The 27,004-nt window shown below is 38.6% G+C and overlaps 2 protein-coding genes across 2 annotated transcripts in view; one reads left to right on the plus strand and one right to left on the minus strand.

Annotated features, from left to right (window-relative positions):
- LOC134754209 (uncharacterized) overlaps positions 1-9,725 on the minus strand; it is a 47,092-nt gene extending 37,367 nt beyond the window's left edge. Inside the window, exon 1 of the mRNA XM_063690370.1 lies at positions 9,514-9,725. Coding sequence (XP_063546440.1) covers positions 9,514-9,675 — 162 coding nt within the window. The 5' untranslated portion in view covers positions 9,676-9,725. The remainder of the gene's footprint in view (positions 1-9,513) is intronic.
- LOC134754459 (E3 ubiquitin-protein ligase MYCBP2) overlaps positions 1-27,004 on the plus strand; it is a 283,481-nt gene that overhangs the window by 150,019 nt on the left and 106,458 nt on the right. The window contains exons 35-41 of the mRNA XM_063690792.1: positions 13,887-14,115; positions 19,202-19,354; positions 19,505-19,738; positions 20,032-20,235; positions 21,364-21,516; positions 22,118-22,217; positions 22,332-22,393. Coding sequence (XP_063546862.1) covers positions 13,887-14,115; positions 19,202-19,354; positions 19,505-19,738; positions 20,032-20,235; positions 21,364-21,516; positions 22,118-22,217; positions 22,332-22,393 — 1,135 coding nt within the window. The remainder of the gene's footprint in view (positions 1-13,886; positions 14,116-19,201; positions 19,355-19,504; positions 19,739-20,031; positions 20,236-21,363; positions 21,517-22,117; positions 22,218-22,331; positions 22,394-27,004) is intronic.

Below are 27,004 nucleotides of genomic sequence, written 5' to 3' on the forward strand. Positions count from 1 at the left end.
GTTCAAATTCACCCGCCTCGTTTTTGGATTATCAAATGCCCCGGCAATATTCCAAAAAACCATGGAAAGTTTATTGCAGGGTATTGAAGGAGTGTTGTGCTTGTTAGATGATGTTTTGGTGACAGGGGAAACAAAAGAACAGCATTGCATGAGGTTAGAACAAGTTTTTAGTCGGTTACAAGAGGCAGGGTTAGTGTTAAACAGGGACAAATGTCATCTGTTTAAGGACTCTGTAACATACTTAGGTTTTGTTATCGACAAACATGGCATTCATAAATGCCGCAATAAAATCGAGGCAATGGTTTCCACAAAAGCACCAACGAACGTGAACGAGCTAGGGTCATTCCTTGGGCTAGTGAATTACTACCGAGTGTTTGTACCTAACGCCGCATCGATTTTGGGCCCACTGAACCGGTTGTTGCAGAAAGGGGTGAATTGGGAATGGACTAGAGAACATGATAACGCTTTCTCTAAGATTAAGGAAGAACTCGTATCAGAAAGGGTGTTAGCGCATTTTAACCCTAATTCAAAACTGGTGCTTAGTATTGACGCGTCCCCTTGGGGCTTAGGTGCCATTTTAGGTCAATTGCAGGGGGGGGGGGTTGAACGGCCGATTGCTTATGCCTCGAGGTCTTTAAATAGCGCTGAACGTAATTACAGTCAGATGGAAAAGAAAAAGAAATAATTTTTGGTATAAGACGTTTTCACCAATATTTACATGGGTTGGAAGTGCCTTTCATCCTTCGTACTGACCATAAACCTTTAATGTACATATTCCACAAAGTCAAGGTTACGCCGATTTCACGCCGAAAATACGCCGCCGCCGCCATTTTTTTGGCAAAAGCCGCCGCCGATCATTTTTTAATCGGCGCACACGTCTAGATGGTACTATACTACATATAGCTAAAATAGTTTCGCTACCCAGGCTGTACGGTTACCCTGTACCAAATGTAATGACGAAACATGTAAACAAGCGAGTATAATTTCTTTCTAGTATAAAATTATTATTTTATAATACAAAAGTAAGTACATTTGCACTGGATTTAGTATTTTCGTACCAAATAACAATAATTAGGATTTTAAAATTTAAGTACAGTTAGTGTCGTTATAATTGTTTTCAATATTCTTCACGAAGGATCAAGATTGTTTAATCCATCATTGTAGTGCGAGCGAGAGGGAAAACGTGGTAGAAGGGATCGGCATACTGAGCTCGCACAGCCCGCCGCAGCGCGTAAAATACCTAAACTCGCTCAACTCCGAAATGTAATAGCGCTCTTAACGTGATATGCGCACATTAGTATAAGTCATTCAAATAGTTTTGCAAATTATACGGAAATATTTAGCGAGACATTTCTTTAACCGAAACTAATGACAGCAAACAATGGGTCGTGTCGTACGTAGTAGTTGAACATTTTGAAAACTAGGTGTAGCAGGCGCATGTACAGTAAATACAATACCCAGTGATTTCGATTGGCTGTGATAGGGCATAAGTCAATTGAAACAATGGCTGGGTGCGTTCGAGACATTGCTAACTGCAAAATATTTCAAAGATACCTACTCGTACATACTGCATGTATATAGACACTTTGTTTAATATACATTTAATGGGTCTCTATTGTTTGACGTAATTATTGAAAGTCATAATGTAATGATTGTCATATTATCATTAGTCATAATTTGGTTTTTCTCAGAAACGCGTAACTTTTCAGGATTGCCATAAAACAAACCTTATTTTTTTTTGAAGAGGGGAAAATGCTTTACGCATACCACCCGGCGCGGGGACGGGCCGAGATGGTTATGTGAGACTCCCCATAAAACAAACCTAACCTAACCTAACCTATCTATAGGATAACCCGAGGAAAATCCTGATAAGTTAACGGTTTCGGAATTATGACTAATGAATGATAATATGACAATCATTACATTATGACTTTCAATAATTATGTCAAACAAAGGGACCCCACATTTAATTCATACCTGAATCCAATCTATAGGCACATGTTTATTATTATCCTTTACCTACTGATACATCTGGAGCATCGCTTTGTATGGGTGTGAGACGTGGAGAATGCGGCAGAAAGATTGGAAGCGATTGGGGTCTTTTGAGATGTGGTTGTAAAGAAGAATGGAGAAAATAAGTTGGACGGAGAAAAAAACGAACGAGGAAGTGCTGCGAATTGTTGGAGAGAAGAGAGACCTACAGAAAACTATAGAGAATAGACGAGGCCAAATGATAGGTCACTTGATAAGACACGACACTTTCTTTAACACTATATTAGAACTATTAGAAGGCAAGATCGAAGCGAGACGAGGAAGAGGAAAACCACGGCAAGCTACACACAACAACTGAAAGCAAAAGCAAATGTCGTGTCTTACAGGGACCTAGAGTACCTGGCCGAGGTCCGCGAAAACTGGCGCATACTCTACCGACAAGACCTATCAATGCTATCATGCTCTTAAATTATGATGATAATGACCTACTGATATCTTTAAATCAGATAGTAAACTATGATCCTTCCGGCCGATTTCGACTAGTAAACTTACTAAAACATTATCTAGTCCAGATACTTAATTAACTTAATAAAATTAATTGTAAATAAAAACCGGCCAGTTGCGAGTCGGACTCGCGCACGAAGGGTTCCGTACCATTAGGCAAAAAACGGCAAAAAAATCACGTTTGTTGTATAGGACAAATATTTATTTTATTCTGTTTTTAGTATTTGTTGTTATAGCGGCAACAGAAATACATCATTTGTGAAAATTTCAACTGTCTTGCTGTCACAATTCATGAGATACAGCCTGACAGACAGACAGACGGACAGTGGAGTCTTAGTAATAGGGTCCCGTTTTTACGGTACGGAACCCTAAAAAGTATTAATTACAAGTGATAAAACACTCCAGCAGTAGGCACCACATATAGTAAAAATAAAATACTTCGCATTTTGTATGTTTTACTTAGCTGAAATGATGATGATTAAATAATTTAATCAGTTTTGCCTGAACCAGAATAACAAATTTACTAACACCAAAGAGGATATAATAGGATAGAGCGGTACTGTCATAGTAAATTTTGTAGCCACAGTAAATTCACTGCCATCTATCGACACACGATTAAAACTAGAAATAAAAATATCAAAAAATGTATTTATATATGGATAAATGTTTTTTTTCCTTTACAATATTTGCATTAATTATTTTTATATGATTTTTACCCATGTTTTTTCACGGATATGCGTTAAAATTGTTAAATAACAAACCAAACCGTCAACGCCATCTATACGAGAGTAGGCCAAAGGTAGTGGCGCCATCTGATCGAGAATAAAATTTTCTTGATTTTTCGAGGCACGTTTTTTCCTTAGACTGTATCAATCTATTACGGAGTTATATCTTTCTTTGCTAACACTAAATTCTCTTAGGCGAAACTATTTTTTTCGGTCTGCTAAGGCATAACTTGTTTGGTCTAGGACATGTCCTAATAAGTCAAACTAATATCAGGGTTTGTCGGTAATATACATATGTAATTAACTATAATATATATATATAGCTATAGATTAGAGCGATATAATGTAAAATACAGTCTTTTTTGTTTGCTTCTTCAGGGTTGTTAGTCCCCATCCCCATACCTAGTCAAAATTTACCTTTAAACAAAAACCTTTATAAATTATTAAGGCGCAGGATATCCGAATCAATTATTAGAAAACAACCTTTCATACCACCGCGATTCGTCATTGTCATAATTGATACGGTACGATATCAGCAACAAGTTTGTATAATAAGACACAAGAACGACGCCTGTCCACGGCTGGTGTATGTTAAAGACGTGACATCTATACAACATCTACGCTGTCATAAAGGCTGCAAACGAAACAAGACGGTTTCAACAACATATTCCTATAACTACCGAGAGCCGGTGCCGTTGTGCTGCTTCCATTATGTCCGCAGTAATGTTCGTCTCGACTCGTCTGATGTGAACGAGATAATTGCTGTGTGTGTTGACTTATAGGAAATACATAACTGTAATAGAACATTGTATTTATCTAGCCTTACTAGATTATTATGACGTTCGTTCTGTAAAACAAAACATTGTTACTCTAGTGTCATTGACAGCATCTAATAAAGTAGGGATACTTTAAAACAGAGTATATATTATATAATCTGTTTTAAAGTACCAGTAGTAGTGTTGTAGGTCAACACGTCGGAGCGGCTGTGAGATTGTCGAGAGGTGAGTCTGCGGTAGCCAGATCCCGGTAATCCGTTCAGCAGGCCGCCGGCGTTATGACATTTTACATTTCCAACCTGGAGCAGGTCACGCTCTCCGTCCGTCTTGCGACTCCACTCTGGCCGGCCAGTGAAGGCAAGCACAGAGGCGAGGGCCAGAAAGGGCTCGCCACAAGCTGCCCCCGCGTACTTATTATTATTATTATTTGTATCTTTATAAACTCACGGGTATATACATCCTGGTCATTTTGTGACTCAGTGGGCCGTCATTTTGTTCTAATCGATCTCTCTCAAAAAAACTGGCTAATGCTGGTATGTTTTTCTCAATCAGGCTTTGTAGCGGTAGTTTTTGTGAAGAAAAAGGACGCAAAAATATTATAAACAGACCTTTAGCTCTAACCCGCTTCCACAAAATCCACTGTCTTCGCTTTCGGCCATAGCGAATTAGTACTGAAGAAATTACATACAGTTTCGTTACGTTGGTCTTCTCGGTTGACCATGATTTTAAGGGAAAGAATCCAATGCCCATGCAACTTACCGGAATAATTCACAGATATAGACTTTAAATTGGCAGTAAGATATAATTTCAGTTTATTTTATTTTTTTACTTTATACATGTTCAAAACTATGTCCAGATTTCATTCCGCGTACGTTACTTTTTGGCGTAGCCTGTTTTTATTTAGGTAGTCATAGGGCTATCTATAGACATAACCCGCCTAGTGGATTGTCTGACATCTGAGCAAAAGTTATGAGCGCCCACTAGGCGGGTCCCTGGCAGTGACTGTGTTATTAAAAAATAAATCGTATAACTACAGACCTACAAACCAGCAATAGGCTTAATAGGAATTTATGCAATGCCTACTTGACCACAAACTAATTAGCGTTTGGGACTTGAACATTACGTAACACATTTATGACTTGCAGATGCAGACACCTAGTCACCATAAAATGCACAAATTATACATGTATACTTAACTAAGTCGTTATTACCGTAATAATTAATCTCAGTACTTATATGATTTTCCTTTAATAGGTAGGGTTGCCTTCAAGTAACAGTTACATGACATTAGCTTCCCATATATCGAAGCAAACCAGGTGCTCACTTGAATCTGGGCTCAAATATATTTGCAAGTCGTTAAAGTAAATATTATGTATACAGGTAAGCTGCGAAAACTATAAAAATATATCTAATTATTAAAATTAGTATTATACTGTAAAGTAGTGTAAACTAACAATACATTGTTATCTGCAGGGCCTAGTCCTAGCCTCTTACCATGATACCATTAAACTACAAAAAAAAATGAATAAGTACACTCGTACCTAACTAAGTAACATACTCATGTTACTTAGTTGGTCTTAGTATGAAAGCAGTAAAACAAAAAATGTGTAAGTAAATACCTAACAAATGGGTACAAATAACCAATATCGTAGGCTTGTTTACCTAAACAATAGAATCTCTAAGCGCGTGATGTGTGTTTATCGGTTCTTAGTGAGATATAATTTTAGGAGTATCGTGGTAGAGGGAGCGCCGGAGCGCTCGTCGCATGCAGGAAGCGATCTCTCATTACGTTTTTTTATGGAGTGTTCGTTGATCTCGCGCAGCTCGGCTCCTACATGTTGTTCTTTCTCGAAACGCGCCGAGACTGATCATTTCTTATTATTGGGATTTTATTCAAGCTATAAACTGTTATTTTTTCAACGCATTACGTCATTTGAGCGTCTGATTTCGTTATTATGGCGATTCTAAGAACTTTAAAATGTGATTTGTTTTAGTCCGTACAAATGAATCATCAAATTTTGCATTTGTTTTGTTTAATTTGATACAAGCGTACACAAAGACGCGGTCTCATTATTATTATGTCTATGATGTGCGTCAGTTGCAACGTTCTTCGAACATCTCAGCTCTCGGTATAAACAACGAGTAGCCTTACTCCGTCCCACCCACCCCGATGATTTGTCTGAGCGACAGGTGCGTGTAAATGCTGCGTCTCGACTTGACTAGCAGCAATAACTAACTTAATTTATGCCTATATATTATTATAGAAATTTGGACAAGACAGAATTACTCTTCAATAGGTCGTACACGTAGGCCGTGTACACCATGGCGTATCTAACACACAGTAACTCGACCAGGACAATAATAACGATAGTAATTAACTTCCGGCTTTGTGATCCGGGGACTTATCTGCAGTGAGTGCCCAACAAACGTGCTTAACTTTACTGTGACCTAATTATTACCTAACTACCTATACGAAAATTTTACAATAAATGTAAGATTGGATAGTTTAAGTTTAACATCGACAAAATGCCTGTCTAGCCAAGAAGTCAGTAACACTTAGGTTCTTTACTTTATAGGAGGAAATATATCAGTGATATAACTATACCTATACAAAACTTTGAGACATACAGTTTAAACTATTGTCTTTAGGTATCATTTAAATATTAAAAAAATATGTACGTGTGGTTGTTTTTTTTTTTTAATTTAAATATAATGTTGTTTTTTTAATTATCTTTTATTTGTGATGCTTTCTATATTTCGTGTCTGACAAACAAACAAAAACCGGCCAAGTGCGAGTCGGACTCGCGCACGAAGGGTTCCGTACCATTACGCAAAAAACGGCAAAAAAATCACATTTGTTGTATGGGAGCCCCACTTAAATATTTATTTTATTCTGTGTTTAGTATTTGTTATTATTAGTATTTGTTGTTATAGCGGCAACAGAAATACATTATCTGTGAAAATTTCAACTGTCTAGCTATCACGGTTCATGAGATACAGCCTGGTGACAGACGGACAGACAGACAGCGGAGTCTTAGTAATAGGGTCCCATTTTTACCCTTCGGGTCCGGAACCCTAAAAGTTACGTATATCTTTCATATTATTGTTTTTAAAAAGCCAAAACGTGTGGACCGCGAGCCAGGCGCAAATTTCGTCAGTCATCGCCTCCCGGGCGAAAACTCGTATAGCGGTTAACGGCTATGTATGATGAACCCTCGTGAACGTCAGCTGCCGCTCCGTTGGTGGGTTGAGAAATGGCAGCTTCCGAAACGCGTAACACGAACTTTCCACCGCGATACAACCGACTGACGATTTGTTTTATTAACAATAGCATCTAAACTATCATCTGACAAAGTATCAAACGGGAGGAGATGACGCCGATGCCTAAAAAGAATTTTCTTTTTTACATGTTCATGTGACCAGCTGTCGGTCTTTCCACAGCGATACAATCGGCTGACGATTTTGTTTATTCACAATAGCATCTAAACTATCATCTGACAAAGTATCAAGCGGGAGGCGACGACAAAAATGTTTTTATAGACTTTATTTGCTGCCATTCCTCTACCCACCAACGGAGCGGCAGCTGACGTTCACGAGGGTTCATCATACATAGCCGTTAACCACTATACGAGTTTTCGCCCGGGAGGCGATTGGTCATGGAAATCTGTTCCTGGCCCGCGGTCTAGTGTATTTTATATTGACCAACTCGTCAATATTGAATAGTTCTTATCCTTATGCAGACACAAATGGATTAAGCTATCAAAAAGCCAATTTAATTTATAAAATCATGAAAGGTTGTTGTTGTTGTTTTATATGCCTATTGTCATTATTTTAGAATTCTACTATGTCTGTCTGGGGTCTGCGTAAACAGGTCATGCATAGGTATTTATGTTTTCCACTTTGCAACTGGAATCAACACCAGTAAATTATTAATTAATTATTATTGTATTTATTGTATGTATAGACCCAATTAATGAATGGTCGGATTTTGAGTCAGCATGAAATAAATGCCATAGTTTTTGTTTCGTTGTCGTGCCGGTGATGGGTTAACGGTAACACGGCGTCTGATATATACCACTATCGGTGCCCTATACAAACTATAGGTACATATCTACTCCAGTAAAATGTGCCAAGTGTAACGGTAGGTATTTGGAACGGCATATGCGTACATTACATTATATTTATCTCTAATGCCGACTTAATTTAATTTACTCATTTGAACTCATTAGCTAATGTCGATCGATAATAATTGATCACAATGATTACTAAAATGTATTTTCAACGATGTTTCAAAATTGACGAAACATACAGTATAGTCTCAGTGGCTCACCAGTCTCACCACAAATAGCACGTTTGCGATTCTAAATCGGACGCTGTGTATGTGCTGTTGAGTACGAGTTGATGCTTGTATTGTAGTGCGGTGCGATTCATTCTGCTTTCTCTTATCTGCACAGTGCACATGCCATGAGTATAGTCTATTTTAAATTTGTCATAACGCGACCGCTGTCACGTAGATAAGCAAAAAAGATTTAAATTAATATTAATTGTTACGTGATCTACTATTTAAATGTTTTTATCATATCAGTCTACCTACACAGTGGAAGTAAGTACATAATATGTACTATATTATAATACGTTGATATTCTCGTAGAAACGGTTGCTCTCATGTCGGGGCAGCGGCTGGACAGGTAGTCGCCATTGTTTACAACTTACAACGGTTTTTTGTTTAGTTTTGTGTTGTGGTTGTGGCCTTCACTGGAATGATTGGTATTTATGTCCTTGTTTGGTATTTGTACAATACAATTCATCAAATTATAAATTGATTACTTGTAAGTAGTACCACCTTTTATTCAGCCATACCTCTGCCTTTTCAAAACAGTTTTCCTTACAGAATATATGATATATCACCAACCGGTTTACGTGCTAAGTTATTTTTACATGTTGGGGTTATAAGTTATAACACAGTAAAGTGAAGAGAAAACAAGTAGGTATATCCTCCACATACCAAAGATATATGTAACTCCGTATAAGATAAGTAAAGTCTAAGGAGAAAACGTGCCTCGGAATATCAAGAAAAAGTTATACTCGAATAGATGGCGTCACACCTTTGGCCTGTACTTGTGTAGATGGCGTTGACGGTGTCTGATATTTAACAATTGTACCACATATCAGTGAAATAACATGGGTCAAAGTCATATGGCGTTCTAAAAATAAACAAAAAAACATTTATTCATATAGGAATGCACTTATTTTTTAGCTACCCTGTATACATATATACATATTTTGATATTTTGTATATTTTCATTTTTAGTTTTAATCCTTTGTAGATAGATGTCAGTAAATTTACTGTGAGTACAAAATTTACTACGACAATAACCCTCTATACTATGTGTTCTCTTTGCCCATACCGTACTCAACAGTAAATTTATTAAGAGCTCTTTAATGAGTATTAAACTCACTGATAGGTACATTTATCACTAGTTTTATAACTAATTCATAAGAGATATAGTAAGTACCTGATCACGGGGTACCGTGCAGTTGACAATAGTCCATGACGGGTGAGCAGCTGGGAGACACTCGCAGAAAGTTTTGTACCGGTTACACAGTCCGAGTGAAGTGTCCGCACACACGAGTGAGTCAAATGCCACAAGAAACAACAACGCGTACAGTCGCGACATGGTGCCGCGGCGAGCGCGACCGACCGCGCTTGACGACCGACATGCACAGACTGTGAGTGTGATCCGCACTCCGGCATCCGCACCGCCGAGCCGCCGACCGGCTGGCTGTCTCTCCGCTCTAGTGATGCCACTTGTTAACAACATCCCACATTTATCGACATCGATGGTTTGTTTTACCTATTACTGATTATACACTAACTCACGTTAAATGATAGCGCTATGTCGAAACGACGTGATCGCGAACAAGTGTTAATTGGTTAATTAGGTTGACGCCAATTCAAACAAATGGTATGGTTTTACTGACTTGTACGAATAGGAAATATTTTTTTACATCACCAATTCGAAAAAGGGGTTTTTCTTCCCTGCTAGGAGGGATCAAAGTGGCACTTTTCTTCCCTGCTAGGAGGGATCAAAGTGGCACTTTTCTTCCCTGCTAGGAGGGATCAAAGTAACACTTTTCTGTTCTAGGACACTATTTTTGCATTTCTTTGCACATTATTTTTTTAGCTTATATAATATTTTAAACATCACAATTACCTCATAGGTGATGTGAAAAGCCGTATGTGTCACATGATAGCAAAATTATTTCCATCTTGGGCGTAACACACTTGAATCCCTCACTACGCTCAGGATTCTACTTTAGAATCCCTCGTTACTCTCGGGATTCTATTATAGAATCCTTCGCTTCGTTTAGGATTCAATGTACACCCTCGCCGTAAATATGTCATTTTGTACCCTTGTCTTGTAACACAATCTACTACTATTTGTTAGGTACAGAAAAGCTCAGTATGATAAAAAATATTAAGCAACGTTAATATTTTTTTGCGTGATAAAGGAACGGGCTCAGATTATACTAGCCGTTAAATAAACAATTTTCAGAAAAAAAACAATATTAGCACAAAAATATTAAGCGTAATTATTTCAACAGGCTTATTATACTAATTCTAACTTGTCTTCTTCTTCTTCTTTTCGTGTCGATGGTTTCAGACTGTGCGGTACCGATAAAGGTAAAGGTAGCGACATTTATCGCCCTGTCTGTCGCATCACGGAGGTCCCGCTCAGAGCAGGCTTGCGGGCACGCTGGACAGGACATCATGTGCTCCATCGTTTGTGGAGCCGTCTCACATGGGTATTGGGTGTCTGAGCCGCTGTCTGAGCGGGAAGCGTTTCAGCGTGTAGGACGTAATCGTCAGGAGGGGCGCGGGTACTTTCCCATTGGGCAAGTCGATTCTGGGACGGCGGAATTCGGATGGCTGCAGTACACCGCATAAAGCTCCTACGGCTCTTCAGACGAGACGGTGGTAGCTTGTGGCCGTGGAGAGGATGCCTTGGGTCTTGTTCCTGCTTAAATTTTTCGACGCTACACGCCACTTCTCTGCGGGTTTCCGGGGGCGCAATTCCTGCCAGAGGGTATAGCTTATTATTTAAGCGTAGTTGGTTTAAGGCATTCGGTGATTATGCGGCAGGTGTCATTGAGGGCCGAGGTCGAGGTAACTTGTCCTGCGTGGGTATAGAGCGGGGCCACACCGGGCAGGCGTATTCACCGGCTGAATAGCAAAGTGCCAGACCAGTATTGCGAAGAGTGTGCGCGGAAGAATTGAAATACGTCCTTGTCCGTCTTAAAAAATAGAAAATATTATTTTGGTGAGTTAAATTAAAACTCATCTATAAGAACTATTGCTGCTGTATTACAAATTCGCTAGATAAATGTCAACATTAATTTGTGCAATGTGCAAAAATAAGCTACGCCAATCAAGTACTAAATGCATAAACGTTTTTTTAAGTTTTACCTTATAACTGGGTCCGCTAAGCCACTATATATTTATGTGGGTGGAGATACAAGTATACATACATGTAGTAGTTATTGTAAAAAATAAAACAGTGACGAAGTTGTGATAGGCACCTTGTTAAAGATTCCTATCATTTGTTATGAATGTTTGTTCGGCCCAGGCTTTTTGGATTCATTGTTAGTACTGACCCTGAAGCATAATATACTGAAATAAATAAATCGTAAGGACCTATCGTTTTGAGTACCTACAAATACAAAATACGCATTGGGAGCCATTGGGGGATATGTGGGACTCCCTCCTGCAGCCATCCTCTCCTATTGGAGGAGGAGAGCAGGTATACCCACTAAAAGCCACTCCGGCGTCACCCTTCTTACCGTTTTGAAGGAGCCATGGGATGCCTGAGATTCTACCGTGACTCCTTCCGGCGGCCCTGGCTTATCTTACGCCAGAGTAAGATAAGCCCACACCGATGGAAAGGAGAGTCAGAGACGCTTGACCCTCCGCCAATCGTAATGAGTACCTGACTCAGCATAGTGTATTAGAATATAATAGAAGATTATACAAAAGGTTAGAGCCAATGACTTATCGATAACAAGCTAGCCGATACGTTCACAGCACATGACTTGAAGTTGAAACACAAAGTAGAGGTCGACGTGTGTTGCGTTTACACTGGCAGCCCTGATGCACTTTATATCTTTGCTCCTGCTGCCTGCTGCGTAATTAGCACTTAACAGAAGACGGGGTCACTGTTTATACTGCTATCTATTTCATCAACATTGTCTTCATTTCAAGTGAGCTTATAAGATTGATGATCAAAAGCGGTTTAAGCTTTTATTTAAGTATGCTAAGCTTATGTTTGTAGGCAATGACATATTAAAAGTATTAAATCTTATATGCTCGTATCTACGATGTAAGTTTTAGGCCAAGCAATAAGAAGGTATAGAGGGAAATGCAAGGAACACAATTCTTAACTTCGTAGCTTTGTTTGGACTAGTCAGGAGATGAACATATCAAAAGTCCCCGGCTGTAACCCTGGTGATGGGGGGGGAGGGGGATTTGAAGGTTCCATTTTTCGGTTTTTCGATTATATCTCGGAAACTATGCGTCTAAGCGACTTGGCCACTTATACAAAATGAAAAGAGATTTAATTTGTTACAAGTTTTATTCAGTCAAGTTTTTCGATATCTTGTATAGTTTTTGAGATATCCGCTCTTGAAGGTTTATTTAGGGCTCTCATTTTTATCTTGATTATCTACATCAGTAAAGCTGCTAGGCCGGGTTTGGTAACGTTTTCGTATAAATCGGGGGTGCTGAATTCATTTACGGTATCAACAATACACCTTTCCGAAGTAAAAACATATAAACTTTAAACAAATAACTTTTTTTAAACTCCTCTTCACGCTTAAACCGCTGAACCGATTCAGTTGAAATTTGGTAAATGGGTGTTTTAAGTCCCGCGACAGGATATAATATAGTTTTTATTTCAAAAATTATACTTTGAAGGTGTGAAATTTGGTGTGAGGAGAATTCAGCTTCTTCGCCGAAGTTGAATTCCTGAGGTTAATACTGTTTAAATTTAGGTTTGAAGTCATGTTTGGTATCGTTATCAACTAAATCAAACATGTAGACCATCCCAAATATTATTTAAATAGGTTCAGCGGTTATTGATTCCCCATACAAATTTCCACCCCACTTTTCACACCCTTAAAAGATGATTTTGGTTATAAAAACTATCCTATGTACTGTCCCGGGACTCAAACCATCTCTGTACCAAATTTCAACGAAATCGGTTCGGCGGTTTAAGCGTAAAGAGGAGTTTTATAAAAAAATATTTTTTTTTAATTTTGTTTTTACTTAGGAATGGTGTCAATGTTGATACCATAAATGAATTCAGCACCCCCGATTTATACGAAAATGATCCCAAACCCGGCCTAGCAGCTTCACCGATGTAGATAATCAAGATAAAAATGAGAGCCCTAAATAAACCTTGAAAAGCGGATATCTCAAAAGCTATACAAGATATCGATAAACTTGACTAAATAAAACTTGTAACAAATTAAATCTCTTTTCATTTTGTATAAGTAGCCAAGTCGCTCTGACGCATAGTTTCCGAGATATAATCGAAAAACCGAAAAATGGAACCTTCAAACCCCCCTCTCCCCCCAGCACCAGGGTTATGGCCGGGGACTTTTGATATGTTCATCTCCTAACTCGTCCAAACAAAGCTACGAAGTTAAAAATTGTGTTCCTTGCATTTCCCTCTATAACTTTTTTTGGGCATTTATTTCCTGGCCTATTTATCACTGTTAGAAGTTAATAACCTTAAGATTTTTATGCATTTGTCTACTAGCCACGTGAGAACTATTATTTGTTATAAAGGAACGCCCTATAAAGTCTTTGTTTACTATTTGTTACCTCCAGATGCATCTCTACTGAACGTCAATTCCTTTCTGACTTCGTGACGGGAGCCGAGAGCACGGCCGGCGGGCGCCTGGCGCGCTGGCTGGCGCCCACCCCGCGGGTGGAGCCCGCCAAGTGCGAGCTGCGGGCACCCGCGACCCCGGTGCGCCCCGCCGCTCGGATCACGCTGCCCATACTTGTGCGAGACCAGTACGGAGAAAGTGTGGCGTCACCGGCGTTAAAAGTCGAGGTGTGTAATTGGTAACATTAAATTCTTATACTTATGTGAAAGTACCTTTTTAATATCACGTAATATTATTATTTTACTCGTTCTATGTAGGCATTTTAGTAAGACGATTTCACAATCCTCTGTTTTTTTAGCGTTTAACCGATTGGAAACTTAATCTCGCGGTAATGGCCATTTTAAAACGGTTTCGTTTAGAAGTTGGGATCATACCACAGATTATATAATAGTTCTTACGAACAGATACTTATCTCTCAAAGAACACGCAAATACCTACCGTTTTGATACCTACACAAAAATACAATACACAATAATACAAAACCTTCAACGCGCCGCTCCCCGCACCGCGCGTACCGGCACAACGCTAGGGTTGCCGACGCTTCTTTCAAACACTTAGGTGTCTTAAGGGTCCCACTGACTATCAGTCCGCCGGACGATATCGGCCTGTCAGTTAGAACAAAAATTTGACAGTTCCGAACAACTGACAGGCCGATATCATCCGGCGAACTGATAGTCAGTGGGCCCCTTTAGGTAGATATCTAACTATAAATGTATCGTAAAAACATTACCTACATCTTTAAAACAACTTAATAGTACCTACGTAGCTTGTAACTATCGTAAAAATAATAACTGTAGGTGTAAGTACCTATATTGAGAATGTCTACTTAGTTTTACTCATCTGTCGAAAGAAGAAAAAACGATATTTTTTATTTGTTTTGTTGTTTCTGCATCCATCCACACTACAAGCTGTGTTATTTGTTCGTTACGAAGACATTACTTTGGCATAGCGCGCGGTGACGTGCATGCGTGAGCGCGTGTGGGAACCAACTGGCTAGCTTGAGTCCCGCCGGCGGGAAGCGAGTCGTAGGTATAAATCCGAGCTCGCGCGGAGAGTTCCATAGGCCTGATCATACTTACATTCTTGAAACTTGTAGTGCTCCATAAAGAAGGGTTATAAAACTCAACCGCTAAGGAAATAGGTTTGAAACTTTTACGCGGGACTAGTCCTGGGTGGGCTGGTTGCTTAGCCAACATGCCAATCGTTAACGCTCCGTAGCGTTCCATATTAGTGCGATTGTGACAGTTGCGTTTCGTTCGTTACGGAGCGTAAACGGTTGGCATGTTGGCTACGGACCCTGGGCGGGAGCTAGTTTTATACATAGGTATAAACGTATATGATACCTATACCTATATCGAATAGTTAACAATACCCGTTTAAGTATTTTGTTAATGAACGTAATGTTTCGCTAAATGATTTTACACAGACCAATAATAATTGGACTTTAGTGCGAAACTAGTAATTGTTGCCAATATCGAGATCACACATTTATTACCTTCATCAGTGCAAATCAATTTAACATGCTTGTTACGGATTCTTAATCAATCCATCACGAAATTCACAAGTGTCTGGTTTGGTTCCTACACTACAAGTTCCGTAGTATAATAAAATAAAGCATAAGTATCAACCTATATCTATCGGATGCAGGGTGTAAATATGATTAGTATGTAATAATCCGTTTAACGGCATAACCGGTATCATATTCTGATTAGGTGAAAGAAAAAAAAGTGTAAAACAATTAGGAACAGGTTGTTCGATTTTTATATCTAAGGACTAATCCCGATAAGGTCTAGTTTACCCTCTGGGTTGGAAGATCAGATGGCAGTCGCTTTCGTTAAAACTAGTGCCTACGCCAATTCTTGGGATTAGTTGTCAAACGGACTCCAGGCTCCCATGAGTCGTGGTAAAAATGTCGTGATAACGCGAGGAAGATGATGATGATGACATCAAAAATATTTACCACTGTTATACTTTTATGTATCTATTTTTATTTAACTACCTACTCTTTTCTGTATTAAAGAATATGTTTATTTGACTAAAGTAATAAATAAGAACCTCTGTACGGTCTACATACCGCACATTGCCATCTCAGCGAAATTACTTACAATTGCGATGGCAATAAAATACGATTCAGTACACGTTCATCATTAGAACCTCGTATAATACAAGCAGAATAGCATACCCACCAAAAACATTTTCATGTAAAATGTTGCCAAGATGAAACCATAAGGCTCGCACTGTAAAAAAGTTATCAGATCTCATGTAGAGCCAAGCCAACTCTATAAGCCCTAACTTCACAAACTCTACACCTTAGTCAAAATATGTGGCTTGGCCGTTTCGTTACTACAAGAACCTACTTATAACAAAAAAACCGGCCAAGTGCGAGTCGGACTCACACACGAAGGGTTCCGTACCATTAACTATAAAAACGGTCACCCATCCAAGTACTGACCCCGCCCGACGTTGCTTAACTTCGGTCAAAAATCACGTTTGTTGTATGGGAGCCCCACTTAAATCTCTATTTTATTCTGTTTTTAGTATTTGTTGTTATAGCGGCAACCGAAATATCATCTGTGAAAATTTCAGCTGTCTAGCTATCACAGATCACGAGATACAGCCTGGTGACAGACGGACAGACAGACGGACAGCGGAGTCTTAGTAATAGGGTCCCGTTTTTACCCTTTGGGTATGGAACCCTAAAAAGTAATGAACAGTGAATACATTTTTCACCTTACGCCCATGTGACGATAGCGAAACGCCCAAGGCACATAATTTTGACTAAGGTGTAGAGTTAGAAGTTTGGCTCTACATGAGATCTGATAAGTTTTTACAGTGCGAGCCTTATGGTTTCGTCTTGGTAACATTTTACATGAAAATGATTTGGTGGGATTTCACTTCTTTTTGTAAGTTGCTTATGATGGCATACCAGTTTCCTAATCCGAATGTTGCCATAAGGCTTTACAATGCATACGTTCGCAGCAGACTGGAATTTGGCGCTATAGTTTGGGATCCCCACGAAGCAAAATATATCCTAAGTATAGAGAAAATACAGCGCAAATTTGCTAGGTTTATATACAGGCGTAAATATGGGTACTACCCCTATATGTATCCGTCACTATTTGTTACGGCTATGGTCGGATTGGACACTCTGGAATTGAGAAGGAAGTTGTTGCTCATAGTGCACTACTATCAGCTTCTAAATAATAGAGTTGACAATCCGAGTGTGCTAGGGCAGATAGGATTGCACGTCCCCGTTCTGAGGCGCGGAGGTGGCGCAGCAGTGAAACCGCGGCGACGCCCGCACCCGTTTGCGAGGAGCGTTGCGCGCACTCGACGGGGTGGTAATGCTCCCACGCGGAGAGCACTTTTGCTGCTGAACAAATTGTACGCGCATGTTGCTGATACAGATATATTCCACGATAGTATGGGTGTTTTCGTGAGACGTGTTGGGCTGTGTCTTGGCAATTGTAACGCAATATAGGTGGGCAATTAATTTTAATTTGATTTGATTTATACATGTGTAATTTTAATATGATTGATTTATAATATGAGTGATTTATATAAACTTGATAATTTTAGGAATAAGGTTTAATGTGCAATTTGAATTATTTATAATGTAATTTAATCATATGACTGAGTACAATTGGTAGTTTAAGAAATGATTTAAATTATAGTTTGACATGTAAATTAAAATAATGTAATATAATGTAATTTAATAATATGATTTATTGTAGTATGTAAGTGCTTTGGTTTATAACTGTAAACTTGCATATTTGGAAATAAAATAATAATAATAAATAAATAATAATAAATAATGACAATCTTCCATCCCCTAATTTAAAGGGTGGGGTGTAATTTACTAATAATCCTGATATATGTATTTTATTATTCATAACAAGGAGTTCCTATCAAGATTCAGACCTCTAGGATCAAAATTTGCGGGTGTCATATAAACTTTCATCCCCTAGTTTAAGGGGTTGGGGGGTAAAAGTTCCATGTATTAATTTTTGTTGTTGTTTGTGTACTAATACTACCTTACATACCAAATTTCAGCTTTCTAGGACTTAGGAAGTACCCTAGAATGTTGATGATCATCAGAGAGTGAGTGAGTGAGTGAGTGAGTGAGTGAGTGAGTGACCAAATCGGGGTTTTTAAGATATCAATAAAATCTAAAGAATAAGACCTATGCAGTTGAAAGTATTTATGTTTAATTAGTCTACTATCGACATCATATCCCGAGAATTTAGTTTGTCTGGTCGAATCCAAACCCAAGTTATTAGGGTTCAAAAAAACGACGAAGCGCTTCGAGTAAAGCGCTTCCCTTGGCTGGTCTTGGCGAGGCCACAAACGGGCCCCCAGATAATAATATACTATACAAATAGAAGAATGTACTAAGTACATATATTAGTTGCTGCTGTTGGTTTCGCTATAGGAGTTTATTTAGCAGCAGACCTTCAGTCAGTTAAAGTTTAAGTCTTATTATTCAATTGAGTGACAAATGTTCAATGTAGGTTCAAACCAGAATCGCCGTTGTTGTTTGTTAAATCACCGCAGTCGAATGCGATTGTTATGATTTAGAGTGGTTAACAGTTAATACTAAGCTTATTAGCAAACTATCGTTGTTATCTACTAATCGTGTTGCGGCGAATTAACTAACTACATATTTACTATGTAAAAATTTATTAACTTAATCAATAAATATATGCATAATTGAAACATATCCAAAAAATACAATACCCTAAAAAATACTACATTCAATAATCCATCATCCATCACTTAACATAAAACTATATAATACACAACAAAATGATACAACAAATATACACACACACACAAAAACACAAGTCATCATAAAAAAAACACAAAAAACCAAACCAATAACAACTAATCAAATTACCCACCACGAGTCATTCCAGGCGCAAAAGTTCCTAACGCGCTCGCTGCGTTTCCGTGTTGAATCGCAATAGATAACCTTTGCACCAGGAATGACCCGTAGCGGGGATCAAGACCCGTCTGGTGAGAGGTGTTGATCATTCCTTACTTACAGAGAGGTGTCTCTCTGTAGTTTGTAAGGTATTTAATTATTGTATTTTTTGGACATGTTTAAATTATGAATGTATTTACTATTTATGTAAAAAATTGGTATTAGATAAGTTATCTGTTTGGCAAATTTATTTTCTTTGATACAAAACAAAAACTTATCAATCAAAGGAACAAGTAGATTTCCACTTATGTGTTTAATTGGTTAATCAGGTTGTGGTGCAACGCCTAGTGGATTTGAGGGGTCGTCAAAGTGGAGCTGTCGCGTCGGCAGTCGGCGGCGAGGGGCGGCGGGGAGTGCCCGACGTACCCTATCTGCCCACCGTGCGCGATACCATGTGCTTCCACGCCATCACCATGATGAAGGTTCATTCTCCCTTGCAATCTATATTTAGATAAGTGATGCATGCGTTTGCATTTCAAGTGGAAACAAAATAACAGCATGATGGCATAACGCTTATGCTTATGTCCATATAGCTTGAGATACAATTTATATCTTTTGACGTCAACACCCAGGCTTACCAGAACTACTCTTTTGAGGAGCTACGCGTAGCCAGTGGAGCGTGGGGTGGCGGCGGCGACGGCAGCGGCGGCTGGAGCGTGTGGGGCTCGGCGGGCGGTGCGCGCGTACCGGCCGAGCGGCTGCCGGTGCGCGCGCAGCCCGACGGGTCGTACGCCGCCTCCTGGACGCCGCGTGCGCCCGGGGCCTACCAGCTACGGTGCACGCTCGACGAACTACCCGCACCGCAGGTTACTTTCATGCACTAACTCTGGACCTTTTACAAGTTGCTAGTCTAAATATTAATGGATTGTGTACCTTATCTTACTAGGCTTAACTATAACAATAAGGCATTCGATTGGATGGGAGTATAACATTAATAACCCTGGGTATTTTCTCTTATCTTACATTTCACCTTTTTTTTTCGTTATTTTTTTGCTCCTACTGAGTCCTACTGTATCGTTATAAATATCACTTGTTTTTTCTTAGTTCTAATTCTAATAAAGTTTTTGACTATGAATGAACCTATAAGAGTGTTAAACAGGAGTTGACCATAGAAGTGGTGGAGAGCAGCATGGAAGGGCGAGGCGAGCGTGGGCCGGGTGACGAGGCTGCGTCGCCGCCGGCGCGGCTGCGGCGCTTCGCGGCGCGGTTTAGCGCGGGCTTGCGCGTGCGCGCCAGCCCCAGCCTGCAGGCCGAGGAGCTGGGCCGCGTACCGCCTGGAACCACCGTCGCCTGCGTCGAAGAGGTCCATACTTAGTGCTTAGTGCTGGTAGAGAATGCCTTAAGGCATTAAGTCCGCCTTTTGTACAATTTTATATCGTGCAACAAAGTTTAAATAAATAAAAATAAATATTACCTTCCAAATATATCTTCAGGCTATGTGTTCTCAACGCTCACTTTTAACTATATTACAAAAAAAAACTACTTATTAGCGATCAGGCGTTCCTATATGTATACTTTTGTCAAAAGCTACACGAGTTCTGAATCCTACTCGTAGAATGGCTGAAACTTCCTGCCCCCTTTTACAAACGCAGTTGTTTTGAGGCTAAATTTAATGTTCTGTAATTTCCTTATAATATCTTATGCTAATTAAAAATTTATAATTTTGCTGAAAGTATTATATGTACATACTTACATATTGGTCCCATATTCATCAAAATTAGTTCTGATGATGGGATCCATGAGATCCATTCCATGATCCATTTATCAACAAATCAAGCATTTACAATCAAAATCAAAAACGCGACATTTGATGATAACTGGTGGAACTGCTGATGAATACCGAATACCAGAACATTAGGAATTGAGGGATCCGCACAAGCCTTATAAGCATACTTATAATGATTTTTTATTTTCATCTAAAAACCAAGCATTTATTTACATTTAAAGTGCTCTTTGGTGAAATGGAGTAGAATGGAACTCCCGCACGACAAGAAATGGCACTTCCAACTGTTTTGTGAAGTAGTTTTTTCTTTTAAATATTATGTTTCAGACGTTGCAAGTGTCCCAAAAAGACTTCAGATTTTGACTGTTATTTTTGACTTTTGTTGCTTTGCTTTGATACAGGTGGCTCATATAAGCAAACAAATGCTTACAAAAACAATTTCAATTGAGATCATTAAAAATTATCATATTATTCTAAAATTACGTGAGTCCTGTTCAAAGGGAATGTTTAATCTGAATCGTAGTATAATATTATACTCGACATTTGATTCTTAGTAAATAGAAATGAGTTTGATTAGAGGCAAAATACGATAAAACACAAGGATTATCTAGGCGTACGATAAGATTGCGTATATGTACTATCTAGTCGTACGTTACGATTGTATCTGTGTAAGGAGATGTGAATGAACATTGTCGGTGCACTGTGCAGGTGGTGAACAAGGATGGCACGTGGGTGCGGCTGGGGGCCGAGTCGGTGCGCGCGCACGCGGACGGCGGCGCCGGCGTGGCGTGGTGTCTGCAGCACCATCGCCACCTCGACCGCGCGCTGCTGCTACCCGTCGACGCCACCTCGCCGCCGCAGGTATCGCTCCGTCCCGTCCACTAAAGCCTATTCTCCACACCCAAGAAATCATTATGGCTCAAGTCAGGGCTGTACGGCGGGTGGTTATAGAAAATGATCGCACGAAAATTTTCCTATGAAATTTCCATTTTCATAACTGACTTGTCAACTTTGACTCGACGCTGTACTAAAACGGTTCGGTCAATCATAATTCGTTTATTTGTTTTTGAATTCTTAATTCAAATAGTTTGATACGACGATAGTTTTTTTTTTATAATTGTGAGAGATTTGCAAACGACAACGATAAGACTTAAAAGGCGGCCCTCGTAAAATTCCACGAATTTATTGATATATTTTAGATTTCAATTATGGCATTTTGCAACGGGCAACTGTATTACTGATAGCCTGATAGGAACAGTTCTTAGTTACATATTTTGTGAAGCACTTACATTATGATTACAGCGAGATTAAGCCACAGAATGTCGATCCCGAAATAAACAAGCAAATCAGCTGTTTACTCAACGTACGTTTAAACAAAGAAACCGTATACTTCAGTTGTAATGAAAGTGAATCAAAACAAAGTGGGGGTAGTTGTAAGTGTACGTGAACTGATTGTTTTCAGTCGGAGTACACGGGCATGTGGAGCGGGAGCGGCTACGGCGACGCTCAGGACGACATGCAGTCGTGGACGCACGAGGACGACATTGACATTGCACTTAACGGTAATACTCGTACCTGTTGCACACTCGCATTCACCTTTTATGACTACTCGGCAGCTAACTTTTAAATGTCATCGAATATTTACTTACTAATACCCATTATCTTAATATTTGCAGATATTAATAGCATTGATGAACGGAGGTTTCCCTTTTCCGTCCAATGTGATATGGCCAATGATGTAAGTGGATTTGAGTTTTATATCTTATGTACCGTCAACTGGGGTGAATAGGGATAGCTAGGGTGAATAGGGACAAAACTTAAAATGAGATTTACCTGACCGTTTCTTAATAACTACCTACACAAATTGTATCATCGATTGAAAACCAGGGCTCGGAAACCGGTCTCAATGCTCAAACCGTTATCGCTCATTCGCCCGGGAACGAAAAGGATTTCGTTTCCGTTTGCGGTTACAACAGTTCTTTTGAGATAACGGTTTACCCCAATTCGTTCTTATTTCGTTCGACATAAACCGGTTAAATTGACAATGTCGCAGCAAGTTAAAACGAGTTTTATTATTTGTAACCGGCAGTCCGGCAGAATATCAATGCTTTGCTCGAAAAAGCGAAACGTATTGCTGAGTAGGAATCCTTTTGCTGTGACGAATGTTGTTTTTTTATGTTGAATATTTTTTAGTTATCTTTTAATTATTGTATGTTTGTTAGTATTTTCCTGTTTGTTAACAATTTTTTTTTTAATTCTTTGGGGGCTCAGATTTAAAAGACTTATGACTATTTTGAAATCGTTTTAGTTATTACCGACCGCGATTAAGTATCTACTATACTAAAATACATAATGAGAACTAGGTAGTGTTTTTACATGTGTTTTATTATTTTATTTTATTTTTTATTTTTTATTAAGGTTCACCAACAGTGGCAACAACAACTTATAGACTAACACACTTGCATACTATTATATTATGATTGAGCCACCAATTACAGGCGAACACAGCATGCATTAGTATTTTACTCTAAACATTTCAATAATATAAGATAAGATGAATTACCATTATAATTAATAACTAGACACAAACTAAACTATAAATAAGCCTAAAATCTAATATCTACAAGGGAGAATGTCAAGAGGCACTTCAATTGGGAATCGAAGTCAGTTTCTTTTTAAAACTGTGTTTATACATACTAATCATACTATAAGTATATAATTGTAAAAATATAACTTTTTTATAACAGTGTAAATAATTACATTAATTATAGAAAGAAATATTATTAATAATTTTGATTATTTATTGAAAACCAACAAATTTAGTATTCAGTTTTATATGAGAACTAGTGTTTTTACATGTGTTTATACATACTAATCATACTATATATAATTGTAATAAAATAACTTTGGTAACAGTTTAAATAATTATATTAATTATAGAAAGAAATATTATTAATATTTTTTATGATTTATTCAAAACCAACAAATTTATTATTCAGTTTTATATTTAGTTTAGGCTATGTGCACTTACAATAGTAAGATTATAAAGAGATGATAAGTAACGTATGTATTCAATACATACATATAAGATAATAGAATATGTATTGTACATTGTACGAGTATGTATATCCTGGCGTTCATACTGTATGTCTTATGTGACGGTCCGGACCGGTCCTTATGTACGTGATAACGTAATGAAATTTGGGAACCGGGCTGCAAGATCGACACATACAATGCCTTTTTGACGCATTAACTATTTATTTTTCCTCATTCTTTTTCCAATTCGAAATAAAACGGTGCCAACTGCCAACATAAAATAGCAATATGTGGCTATAATTATACATGTACCTATTAACGGTTGTCGAATGGACGAAGGAAATACTACGATAATAGTACATTGCTACAGAGACCGTGAAGTAAAGGGTTGCCGATGAGGCCGGAAAACCCTTTTTACCCCCTTTTATAGAGCTTTTCTCAAACATGCAATGAAATAATAATACAAATATTATGATGATGATGATTGTTTCATGACCTAATGTGATAGGTTATTCAGTGCGTGGGGTAATAAAGGGGAACGAAAATTTTATTATTTTTACGCTACGACGCACGATTTAGGAGATACAGCCCAATTTTTTTTTTGTTTTTTTTTTAAATATTAATTAGGGGTTTCTTAAAGGGGAACGAAAATTTGATTATTTTTCCGCTATGACGCACGATTTAGAAGATACAGCCCTTATAGTTTTTTCCTTTTTTTTTTCTTTTTTTTATATGAATTAGGGGTTGCTTAAAGGGGAACGAAAATGTTATTATTTTTGCGCTACGACGCACGGTTTAGGAGATACAGCCCTATTTTTTATTTATTTTTATTTTTTTTAAATATTAATTAGGGGTTTCTTGAAGGGGAACGAAAATTTAATTATATTTGGGCTAGACGCACGATTTAGAAGATACAGCCCTTATAGTTTTTTTCTTTTTTATTATTATTATGAATTAGGGGTTGCTTAAAGGGGAACGAATAACGAAAATTTTATTATTTTTGCGCTACGACGCATGGTTTAAGAGATACAGCCCTATAAAGATTTTTTTTTTGTTTTTTTAGGTTTTTTGTTTTTAAATATAAATTAAGGGTCACCTAGAGGGGAACGAAAATTTCATTATTTTTGCGCTGTGACGCACGGTTTAGGAGGTACAGCCGCTGTAGCGTGACGCTACATCTGTCGTTTTGTTTTGGAAACTACTTGCTTGTCAATCCCAAAATCCATCTGAAGTATCACCAAGAAAACAAATTTCTCTTTCCGAATCAGAATTGAAATTCAAAATTCAACGCAATTGTAACCTGCCAATCTCGAAAATATCATCGTCCAAAAAAGGTTCCATGTGTTTCTTTAAACCGCCATCTAACCGTAATTGCGTGAATCAATTCACACTATACGACACGACTAAACAAACAAGCAAACTAGACATGACTGACAAGCAAGTAGTTTCCAAAACAAAACGACAGATGTAACGTCACGCTACAGCATCTTTTCCATTTCTTTCATTTTGTGTGAGTGTGTCATCTGTAAATATTTCTTCATATTCTCGGGTGGCTTAGACAGGTGCCCTTCTTTTTCCTTTCTTCACCCCGCAGAGCGGTAGTCCAACTCTGAAGAAAAAAATAAGCCTTATGGTCAAACTCTTCTTTTTTACTCTACTGTGGTAGGTCTACCCCTACCACAACCTAAGTAGGCACTACCCCTACTCTCTATTCTCGTCGGCTCTAAACCGACTAGAATTTGTACATAAACTTATCTTCGCGGAGCGGCTGACGGTATAGCGCGTAACGTCAATCCTTCTTATGTTGTCAGGCGTGCCCATGAATTGTTGTCAGGTTTCGCTAATTTATATTTCTCTCCTTTTTGAAGCTTGGTATAACTTATCGTAAGGATGTTCGACCTTACGTTGTGTCACGCTACAGCATCTCCCTACCAAACAAAGAAACAAACAAACAATAAAACAAGCAACAACAACAACAACAAGAGAACCATAAACGAATTCCGAAAAAAAAAAAAAACATCCATCAATATCCCTAACCACGTTAGTTGCAAGACAAGGATGATATCTAGGATTCATTCCATATTTAATAATGTTAAATAAGTTGTCTTCAGAAACCGAAATACGAAGCTTTGCGTTTAGATCACGCGCCTGAATAACAAAATCAACCACTAGACTTATATTGACCGGGATATAGACCGTGATTACCTTTTGTATTATTTGTGTTTGTGAGTGTGTAGTGAAACTAACCGTGAATCATTCAAAACTCTAAAATCAACCACTGACTGGTTGGCCTTCTGTGACAAAGCGCGAAGTTGACTTTCAAGCTTGAAATCAAAATCGGCTACGTCGAAAGTTTTAACGAAAGCAGACTTTAATTCAGCATAAGTAAGACCCGGATGCCTGATTGCCCTAAAATATTTCAAGGCGCTACCCTTCAGTCTGTTATTAACGAGTTCGAGGAGATTTCTTCTGATAAAGCTGGTTTAGGTTGTACGTCGTGGCTTTCGCATAAGATTGAGACTGTCGGTTCACCCATTCGCCAACGGTACTATCCTTTATCTCCTGTCAAGCTTAAGGTTCCTTTCCGATTGTCAGATTTGCAAGTCTTTTAAAATTGCAAATTCCAGCCGCCGACGTGCAGTCGGCAGTGGATGGTCGTCGACCCCATCAGTCAGCGGTCAGGTATCAGACCCACGGAGGAGACGAGCCCGCATACTGCGTGGTTCGATAGCGTTGGTTAGCCGAACGTTTGCTTTGGAAAGGAACTAGCAGACCCACGGAGGACAGGAGCCCGCATAGAGCGCGGTTCGATAGGTCACGGTACAGCTTCGGTTGGCCGAACAAATTGTCATCGTCTACGGAGTTTGAATATTTTTTTAACGTATTGGAATCGGTTCCCGTTTAATTGTTATTATTTTTCCCGGTTCATTGTTATTTTTTTGTGCAATATTTATTTTAATTCTGTAAAGCCGCTGTTATCCGTATTCCGCTTTCATTTAAGGAATTGTCTTTTAAAATTCTAATTGCCCCTAATTGTCAGGCGAAACTAATATTCGGCAATAAATTTAGGTACCTATCACCCGTTGAAACAGCCATTATCGTCCATAATCTCCATCTCATTAATCCATTTCTTTCCTTCTACAGCTAAATTTATACGCCATTATCTTTCGCTCGTACACCAGTTCACGCCAGTGCGGAAAGCGGACTGTCAGAAAAACAATTTGTTTTGGTTACATTAATTTTTTAAATTCCAAGTGTACATTTTTTTAGTGACTTTCGGAAGTGCTTATCAAATTATACGTGTTGTGCACAA

The sequence above is a fragment of the Cydia strobilella genome, chromosome Z (assembly GCF_947568885.1).
Source record: "Cydia strobilella chromosome Z, ilCydStro3.1, whole genome shotgun sequence".
NCBI lineage: Eukaryota > Metazoa > Arthropoda > Insecta > Lepidoptera > Tortricidae > Cydia > Cydia strobilella.